The sequence below is a fragment of the Alligator sinensis genome, unplaced genomic scaffold, assembly GCF_000455745.1.
Source record: "Alligator sinensis unplaced genomic scaffold, ASM45574v1 scaffold611_2, whole genome shotgun sequence".
Taxonomy (NCBI): domain Eukaryota; kingdom Metazoa; phylum Chordata; order Crocodylia; family Alligatoridae; genus Alligator; species Alligator sinensis.
This window is the reverse complement of record NW_005841869.1, coordinates 3,456,423-3,466,147: the sequence shown is the minus strand read 5'-3', so window position 1 is coordinate 3,466,147 and position 9,725 is coordinate 3,456,423. Positions and strand designations below refer to the sequence as shown.

Genomic DNA, 9,725 nt, shown 5'->3' with positions numbered 1-9,725 from the left:
GGCCCCGAGGTGGAGGCGCTGCTGCGGCAATATCCTTCCTGCCGGCCAGCCGGCGGGCGGGTGGGGGGCCGGGCCCTCTCCTCTCCTCTCCTCTCCTCCAGTGCCGCGCTTGGCTGGCGAGCAGGCGCCGGCCGCATCCTCCCAGGGGAAAGGGGCGACCGGGGACCCGGCCTCGAAACGCAGATTCGTTTCTGGTCGACCTAAAAGCTTGGCCCCCTTGCTGGGCAGGGCCGCCGCCTCCTCTCGCTGCGCCCAGCCCCGGGCAGGCGGAGACGGGGTGGAAAAGCGCAGGGGCGCAGGTGTAGTTTGCGCTGTAATCGGTCGGGGGGGGGATCCCGCGACGTCCGAAAGGGGCTGAGAAGCCGCGGCGGGGCCCAGGTCTGTGTCGTGGCGCGGACGGGGCTGTTTGTTGCTGCTGGATCTTGCGGCCCGTTCCGAACCTCTGCCCCGGTTGTCTCTCCTGCCTGCGGCCGGTGATCTTGCAAGGTCACCTCCAGCCCCCGACGCCTGCGAATTGAGGCAGCGTCCGACCCTCGGTTTTTATAGCGGCTGGAAACGCGCGTGGTTCGTGATTTAGACACGGCTGCCGGCGGCCCCGGTACACCACCCAGAATTAATTCGGTCACAAAACCAGGGGTTGCGAGCGGCGGCGGACAGCGAGCCTTGTATAGGACAAGCCCGTTCCGTCGCCTCGCCCCGTTTCTGAAACTGTCTCTCAAGTAGGAGGGCGTGTGTTGAAATAAGCGACTTGTGCCAAACTGATGTCAAGGTGCTTAAAATAACTCTGCGCTGGGACCTAACCCAGATTGCTCGCACGAAGCAGCGTGCTCAGCAGAGGAAAGCGAAGCGGCTCCTCCGCTGCGCGCTCTGGAACGAAGCCTCGTGTCCGCGCAGGGAGAGAGAGCAGGACCCTAACGACCGGGGAGGGCCTGCGGGAGAGAGAGCGCCTGTAGCCTGTCTGCGTCTCGGGTTCATTTTGGGGTTTGCAGATCTCCTTTTTTAAGCACAGATTGATTGGGGGGAGAGGGGGGTGTGGAGGAGTGTTCGGTGGCTCAAGAGGCTGATAACTTCCACCCGCAAAAAAGCATGTCTGGCTTAGAGATGCTATTTATGTGCCTCGCTGACGTCACTGTTTGGCCTCTTCACTGCAGCTGTGAAAAGGGACTAGTGATGGGGTCTGTGCGTTGTGGGATTGCCCGAAGGGCTGGATCAAGACCCACCAAACAGCCCTCGGATGTGGGTTACTCTTGGTGTCTGCTGGATTCAAATCAGCGATAGCAAGGTGAAAAGCACTGGATCTTATTGTCAGTGTTTGGAGCCATCTAGTTCTTAAATAAGATCCCTTCGGTGTAAAATGCTTGGAGTTACTTCAAATGCTCTGATTAGTAGCGAAACGTGTAACATGACCTGATCCTTTTTCCTGATCAGAATTCAGCGGACGCTGTCACTCAGGCCTTTCTTCCTTGCCAAGTCAGTTCATTCAAGAAGTAATCCTGGCTGAGAGAGTGTCTGGAGGAACACGTCCCTGACTATTACATGGCAGGCTTGGTTGGTTTGTTTTGTGTGCATGGTTTTAGGTTTGATAGATTGGGAATAGTTTGGTACTCAGGGATGGGCTATAAATAGTTTAATCATCACCCTTCTGTGGCCTTGTATTTTAAGCAGAGGGGAAAGAAAAATAGCTAATCCTTCGGGTCTTCCTGTTAGAGTTGTCAGCAATGCAGACTACTTCTGGCCATCCTCTGTTCTCATTATTTGGCATTCTTGGAAGTGAGCAAATCAATTTAAAAAATCCATGTTCCTACCTCCTCTTCCTCCAAGTATGCTGCTGTGTCGCAGTTCCACAGCCTAGTTTATGGGTACTTGAGACCAAGGGCTTTCTGCTGTCAGGGCTATACATTTTGTAGCGAGTGACAAGGTTTCTGTTTTTGTAACAGTGAAGCCTTGTCAGCTTAACTGACAAAGGATGTTCTGTCAACCTGAACTGCTTTAAAAATTACAAATGAAGAGGAAGTTGACCTTGAAGCAAAATGAATGCTTGCTTGTAATTCACGGTCTGCTGAAGGGCTCTCGCAGTCTTACTTTTGCTACGTGGTTTTGTGGCTTAGATTCATAGAAAAATAGGGCTGGAAGGGACCTCAGGAAGTTGTCCGGTCTAACGTCCTGTTCAAAGCACACTCATTTCTGCCTAAACCATCACAGCCAAGTATCTGTCTAACCTGCACTTAAAACGTCCAGAGATGGAGATCCCACCCCTGCTCCAGGTAGCCTGTTCCAGTGCGTCACCACCCGCAGTGAGAGACTGCCAGTATCCAACCTACACTTCCCTTGCTGCAGTTGAGACCAGTGCTCCTTGGCCTGTCCCCTGGAAAAGTCTGTTTGTGGCGGTGATTCCTTTAGAACCTGATTAGCTTTGTAACGGCGTGTGTCACTGCCCAGTAAGCGTAGCAGCTGTTTTGTCCACCTGGCACGTCCTACTACAGTTTGTGGCACAAGAAAGTTGCACATTTTCGTTTGCAGAGATCAGGATACCAAGTGTTCCTTCCCTTGGGGGATAGTGACAGAAATGCATGCTGTCGTCTTCAGCTCTGTTCCTGTAATTGAATACTTTATTCTGTTCATCTTTGCTTTAGGAGATGTACTTAATCACATCTCCTATGAGGTAGGCCACATTTCTTGTGCTGTGTGTTATCTGAATACTTGCAGATAACTTTTTTGTTTTTTAGTTTCTCCAGCTGCCCAATGGCACACCTGCCACAGCAGAGACTTGTTAATTCTCAGTGTCTGTCCAAGGTACTTCCATCTCTCCAGGAGATAAGGAGTTGAACTGCCTGACACATCCAAACATATATTGTACATCTATTTTATTATGTACCTACTATTTCCCCTTCAGGGCATTTGGATATCTGCCTTTACTATGGATTTCAAGTTTATATGTCCATGTGTCAGGGTGGAAATAACATCTGAGCTAAAGATTTGTAGTGAAGTCTGAGATTTTAGTTATAGATTTTTAATTTTTTTTATGAACAAATTCCTTTAAGCTCAGAAATGGAACTATCACCTTGACAATGATCTTTCCTTCTGGATATGTTATGCTCATGCTTAACTCTGGACATATCTTTTAACATTTTTTTCTTCTGACCTTGAAAGCCTAAATCCACTTACTTTGCAAATTCTGGCTGTAGGAGGTGTGGCCCTGATGCTGGATGTCTGTCTTACTCACAGAAAGAATTGGGAAATCTTTCTGGATTGTGTGTGTTCAGGTTACAAGGTCCCTGAAGAACTCCCTTTGGCTGTTTTAGGATTTTGGTGTCTGTAGAATATTCATTCTGCTCCTCATTAAGTAATGCAGTGTTTGCAACAAGTCACGGTAGCCCAAAGGTCAGGGTGACATTTAGCCATTATGGTGTAAATCCTGAATGACTGGAAAAAGTAAAGGAGGGTCTGCTGACCTTGACCTGAGTTTCCTGGTGGTTGTCACTTCCTTTCCTCGTGATGCACTTGCTGGCATTTTCCTTTTGCACCATCTTTGGAAATCAGCTCTGCTCTGTTATTCCAGAATATGCTATGAAGACATTTGGAGTACTCAGAAGCCTATATTCCTGGTTGTAACTACATTAAAATGAGGGTTAGGATTGTCTTAGCAAAGGGAATGGTTGCTGCAGTTTGTCCTTTCTTCCTGTTTAGTTGCTCTTAGGAGATGGTGATGTGTTGCAAAATCCAGTGCCACGGGTTCTGGACTGTCCCTTCTAGAATCATTAATAATTAAAGAATAACTAAACGACGTGCATCCTTGACTTGCTGTGCTGCACAGGCGATATGCTCCGAGCTTTCCACATGGCCTTAAGGAATTCTCCGGTTAACACGAAGAATCAAGCAGTAAAGGTAAATGAGGCCTTTGGGCTTTTCCATCCTCTTTCAGTGTTGGCATATGGGTCCCTAGCGATTCGGCAGTGGATTGCTGGGATACTTCAGAACAGTGGCTGCTTTCTCAAAATACGAGTAGCTGGTCATCAGTACCCTAGTGCGGAACTGTTTGTGAACTAATGAACATATGCTCTGATTCCCAATTAGTAACACTTCTCATGCCATATCTGCACCTTTCCTGTGCAACCTTAAAGACAAAAATAATTTTGAGAAGCTTTCCAAGACAATTAGGGCTTCTCCGACAATGTGCACGCAGCGGTATGATGGCAGGTTCATACACAGTCAGAGTCTGTGTGCCACAGTACATTTGACGTCCCACTGGCTCCAGTTCCATGGGTTGGGGGGGGGGGTAAGAACCAACATGCAGAGACAAATGGCAGGTGAGTCAAAGGGCAGCAGTCCCACGACATGCCAAACTCCTGACACTCAAAAGAGGTAAGGGCTGGCGGGATGTGCCTGAAACCACATCTGTGTGGATTTTGTAATGTGCTGTATCAAATATATTTGACCTTAATTGTGGGGAGCTTGCTGCTACAAGCCTGAATCCACTGACCCAGAAAATCCCCTTCACACTTTCTCACAAGGCATGACCGGTGACCTTTGTCACGACTTGTATTTAAAAAAATTGGTTCCAAATGCTCTTCAATGGTGATATTTAAATTAAAACGCTTGAGCCTCCTGGTTCACGATGAACTGAAATAACCTCTTAATCAAGCTGTTAGTTGCACTGAATGCTGGTTATTGGGTACATTTTGGATACAGATAAGACTTGTCTGTTCTGCTGTTTGGGGCAGTTGGATCTGACATGATTCTCTCTTTCTTGTCTTTGCAGGAACGGGCCCAGGGCGTAGTCTTCAAGGTTCTCACTTCCTTCAAAAGCAGTGAGATAGAACAGGCAGTAAACTCCTTAGACAAAAATGGCATTGACTTATTAATGAAGTACATTTATAAAGGATTTGAAAAGCCAACAGAAAACAGCAGTGCAATATTACTTCAATGGCATGAAAAGGTATGTCTCTCTTCTGGTGCTGCTAAAGCTTGAAGGCGCAGTCACATGAGATCAGAGGTGAAAATCTGAGTGAATGCTTTACCTAATGGTGTGTCTTCAGCACCACAGCATGACTAGCTGTGTTCAGTGGAGTATTTCAGCTAGAGCCCCTGGCCATAAGAGAGGAGTCTGGGAGAGCTTTTCCCCTGGGGTCTGCTACAGCATTGGCTCCATGAACCTTTTTAACATGCTTCTCAGCCCATCTTTTCTTGCAGCCATTTAGGGAGGTTTGGATCTCCAGAGTGGAGAGGCTGGCAATTGAAGGAGGCATAAGACAGAAATTTTAAGTGTAGTTGAATGGCTTTTTCTTCCTTCCTTTTGAGGGAAAGTGTTTGACTTTTTTTTCTGATTAGGCGCATCGGTAATGTGAGCTGTTTGGACCTTAGGTAGATGCTTGAGAAATAAGTATGCATTAACTATATTTCCTTAGGCTGTTATGGCACCTAGTAGCCATGCCATTAAGCACAGGGACTGAGCAGTGCTTGCTGTAATTTGAGAGATGCTTCTCAGATAAAGAGTGTCTAATTGGAGCCACATACTACCCTAGAACTTGTGTGGAAGGGCTGTTCTTATCCGTGTGCTATCCCTAGGTAGGTCTCTGCAATGGCTGTTCTAGGATTCTTTAAGGATGCAGTATTGGTCTTGGTGCCAAACCTGAATATTCCCCATCCCTCTATCCCTGGGTGAGGTGTGTTGGAGCATGTAATAACTGTTCTGTATCATGCCCCCCTCTCCAGGAAAAGCGCTACACAGGAGCGTTCCCTAGTTTTGAAGGTACAAATGCAAAACTGTCTAAAAATGTAGCTCTTTTTGGCAGAAACAATATCCCTTTAAATTAGGCAGTTCACTATACCACTCTGCACTGCAGCAGCCCAAAGGAGGCATTCAGTTGTTGATGGCTCTTACATTTTGGGAGGGATATGTAAACTTGCTGATGCAAACAGAGCAATGATGCTTATTAACAGTGATTACACTTAAGAGCTGAGCAGTTTCCACTTGCTCTGCAGAATGTCATTTCAACATGTGGAGGGTGGGAGGAGGAGACATTATGTTCTGAGGGCAGAAAGGAACGTGTTTCTGCTTGCTTCTGTTTCCAATGGAAACTGCAGGCTGGTGCCCCATGGCGTATGAAATTACACAGCGCACTACCCCGTCTGAGAAGATGTGTCACCACTCGGAGCACGCAGGCACACACAAACATGGCCTGGATGCCCCTCACCAGACTTTGAAAAGAACAAAGCAGTTCTGAAGTAGACTTTGCACAGCTGCCATGTGCAGCTGTGTGTATCCTGCCCAATGGCATAACAACTGGTATGAAGCGTGTAACCTCTTTAGGGTGAGGATTTTGCTGTTTGGTTATGAGATGGTATTACATCTGAGATCAAGTGCTCCTTTTGGGGAGCAGGGTCAGAGCCAGTAACTCCGTAGAAGTAGGGACAAGGCTCACAAGATAGGAATGCTTACAGCCTGTGCCCCACCCCGACTTTGCAGTGCACTTCCTTAAGCTGCAAAAAGTCTAATGCTGTCACTGCTGCTCCAGTTCCATGAGTTGTAATATCTCACAGGTTCTGTTTGCTTTTTGTCTGGTAGGTAAGCACATTTTAATGAGTTTGAGATGGTCTTAAAATTGTGTGTGTTAATAGTTCATCAATAACTTTTTCCTTTGCCATAAGTATATTCACTTTTTAGAGCTCAACAAGCATGACATTCCCTGTCTGTACAGCAGGATACAGAAATCAAACTGAAGAGAACCTTGTTTTGTTAGTCTCTTACTCTTTCTTGAAACTTAAATGGCCTGCAGGATGGCGTTGTGATCGGTGCCATCTGCTTACGTGTCCTTGGGCTCTTGCATGTGGTTGAAAATAGTTTGTAACTGAAGAGCATTGGATTGTCGTGACTAACAGCATGCCTGAGGACAGAGGTCACTATTATGCCCATTTGACAGATGATGAACTCAGTGAATCCAGCTCAAGGTCCAACCTAGCCTCCTTAATGGCAAGGCTGTCCTCCTTCAGTGCTGTAAGCAGCACTACTGGAGTATGAACAGATGACTTCTGTTACCACAAGTAACTCTTCCCAAGGGTCAGAGCTGCAGGATGAACCTGCACAGACTAGGGAGAGGGCAAGAGAAGGAGTAGGTGCTGGTGACATTAATTTCTGACTTCTCCTGTTGACAGCAGCTGTAAGGAATGGCTTTGTGGTCTGCTTAAAATAGTGTGGGTTAAACCCTGCAGCTATATTTCTGTTGTGCTGCTTGATGGAGTCTTTCAGTGATTATCACAGTTGAACAATTGTTGCTGACTGAAAGCACAACCACTACTTGAGCTGACAGCATATGTAAAACTTGTCAATAGGTTTCCTTGGTAACGCTGGTGCACTCCAATATAATAGGATATTTCTTTATCAGGATCTGAGATTACAAGGAGAGAAGCGGGGTTGCTTCCTTACTTCTTGCATTTACAGAAGCACTAAAATCTATTTAAGCTGGTAACATGCTTTTAACTTGCATGTCGGAGAAAAAAGATCAGGGTTTTCTTTAATGAACCATTTTAGAAGTTTAAGACGAGCGCTTCCTTCTTGTGTTCCTACGTAACGTCAGAGAAGGTCTGAAAATTTCAGAAGCTGTAGGCAACAAAAGGAGAGGTGATCTCGGTGCTCGAGTGGTACTAAGTATAGAAAGAGGGCTAACTAACATCTGCTCTTGCTGTTACGATGCCTTATGTGTATATGCTGTAGTGATCACGTGTATAATATGTCTCCTTTTTCCACCCTCACAGGCATTAGCAGTAGGTGGACTAGGTTCCATAGTAAGAGTTCTTACAGCAAGAAAGACTGTTTAAAAGACTATTAACTTGAACCGAGATGACGCTCAGTTTTGGACGCAGAAGAAAGAACTAACTGACACAACACTGGTCCATCTTTTCTAGAAATTGCAATCTACTGACATACTTTGGAAACCTCCTGTTGGAATGCTCTTAATTTTAAAGGTGGGGAGAGGAGTAAATGTATTACTGTATATTTTCTGACTATCTAATGCAGGAGCCAAGACATCCTGATTCCCTTCTTGTTTAAGTAGAGCAGAAGGTACAACTTCTGCCCTCCTGTTACTGTAAGTGAAGAGGTAATTCTCTGATGCTGCTCTATCGAAGTGTGGTGACATGAGATCCTGTGTGTATTGCATATTTAAGAGGTAGCTATGTCATTGGCAGAAGCAAGAATCTGATGGTTTTGGGGTGAAGTAAATGTTCCTTTGAAAGGCTTTTTGAGGTTTTTTGTACATATGGTCAAAAGACTAGCTGGACTACTAGACTGACTTCATTGTAAAGTGCCTGCTGCATCAATAAAGTTTTTGGATTGTAAGAGTAAATCATTTTTGTTCTGGTTTTTTTTTTTAATCTAATTCATATAAATGCTATTGGCTCAAAGGTAACATAGCAGATTATTCTCGGCCTGTGATCTCACTTGTGTACAACGCTAGTTTTTAAAAGTTTAATTTTAAAATTAAAAATACTCTCTTAAACGAGCACCTAATTGTAACGACAATAATAGCAAGATAAAGCTCACTTCTGTTTTGCATGGATTTTTTTCTAATTTGATTTTGTACTTCCATCTGTGCCAGGTAAGGAAGGAAATACTTCGAAGTGCAGGCCCCAGATATTGCTATTAGAGAAAAGTTGTTCATGATGTCATAGAAAATGAGGGTTGGAAGGGATGTCAGGAGGTCATCAAGTCCAGCCCCCTGCACAAAGCAGAACCAGACCCAACTCGATCATCCCAGCCAGGTCTTGAAAACCTCCAAGGATGGTGATTCCATTTGAAAAAACTTAAAGCGTAGATTGCCAGCTCATTATCTGATACTTTCATGTTATTAAATGTCCTTGTAGAGGATTTTTTAAGTAATACCCCATTAATATGTTGATACAGATCTGTATATCACATTTCCATCTCTGTACAATATGGAAGATTGTGATTTAATGTAACTGGATCTGAAAAGGTGCAACAGCTTCTTTCCCCCTTCTACACTGCTACCACTCTGTTTAAGTTTTGGCTCCTGCAATCTCTATCTGGTCACTGTGCAGAAGCCTGGGTTCCTGTTCTTCCTGGAGGATTATTTTGTGTGCAAAATGTGGCATACAGCAAAACTCAGGTAGTCTCTCTCACAAGTGAGCCCTTAGAGAAACTAATGAGCTCTCCCTATTCATATCAACTAAAATGGCTTGGTCAGCTTGAAGAAAACTGCTTCTTTAAGTGCTTTTTTGTATTGGGCAAACTGTCCTGGAATGGAAGGGATGCTGCAAGGTCAACTGAAGGCATCTCTGCTTGGAACTCAGCATGAACTCCCATGGTCTCTCCTTGCAGCTGTTGCTAAGTTTAATTAGCCACTTCCTACTGGATGCCAAATCCTGCTGAGAACGGCTGTGGCATAAAGACTTGCCAGTATACCCATTCTTAAGAGACTATTTCTTATTTGTATTGATTTTCAGAAGTAAAGTAGAGGCTTAAATCCTTTGTTATAGTTGGACAATTGACATAGGAACAGTGTGGAAGTAACTGAAACTTGAAGAGAAAGAAATCCAGAGTTTTAATCAAAAGTATATTGCACCACAAAGTCTCTGCAATTATTTCAGTGTTCCATAATACAATCCATATTTACAACATGAAAGAAGAAGTTAAGATCCAATGGCAAAATGTTCATAGAAAGGAATATATCACAGCTTTTATACAAAGAAAAGTGCATTAACTCTTGAAT

The 9,725-nt window shown here is 45.0% G+C and overlaps 1 protein-coding gene across 1 annotated transcript; it reads left to right on the top strand.

Moving 5' to 3' along the window:
- The first annotated feature begins 6 nt into the window (after positions 1 to 6).
- On the top strand, positions 7 to 8,342 carry ARPC5L (actin related protein 2/3 complex subunit 5 like). The gene is made up of 4 exons (XM_006016957.2): positions 7 to 29; positions 3,813 to 3,885; positions 4,760 to 4,936; positions 7,753 to 8,342. The coding sequence occupies exons 2-4, from the start codon at positions 3,820 to 3,822 to the stop codon at positions 7,813 to 7,815; spliced, it is 306 nt and encodes a 101-aa protein (XP_006017019.2). The 5' UTR covers positions 7 to 29; positions 3,813 to 3,819; the 3' UTR covers positions 7,816 to 8,342.
- The last annotated feature ends 1,383 nt before the right edge of the window (positions 8,343 to 9,725 follow it).

What these genes read in the sequence shown, in the direction of transcription:
- ARPC5L (XM_006016957.2), top strand. Translation starts at nt 3,820, where the DNA reads ATGCTCCGAGCTTTCCACATGGCCTTAAGGAATTCTCCGGTTAACACG. An exon ending in CGAAGAATCAAGCAGTAAAG is followed by an intron (nt 3,886 to 4,759) that starts GTAAATGAGGCC and finishes TTGTCTTTGCAG; the next exon opens with GAACGGGCCCAGGGCGTAGT. An exon ending in TACTTCAATGGCATGAAAAG is followed by an intron (nt 4,937 to 7,752) that starts GTATGTCTCTCT and finishes CCACCCTCACAG; the next exon opens with GCATTAGCAGTAGGTGGACT.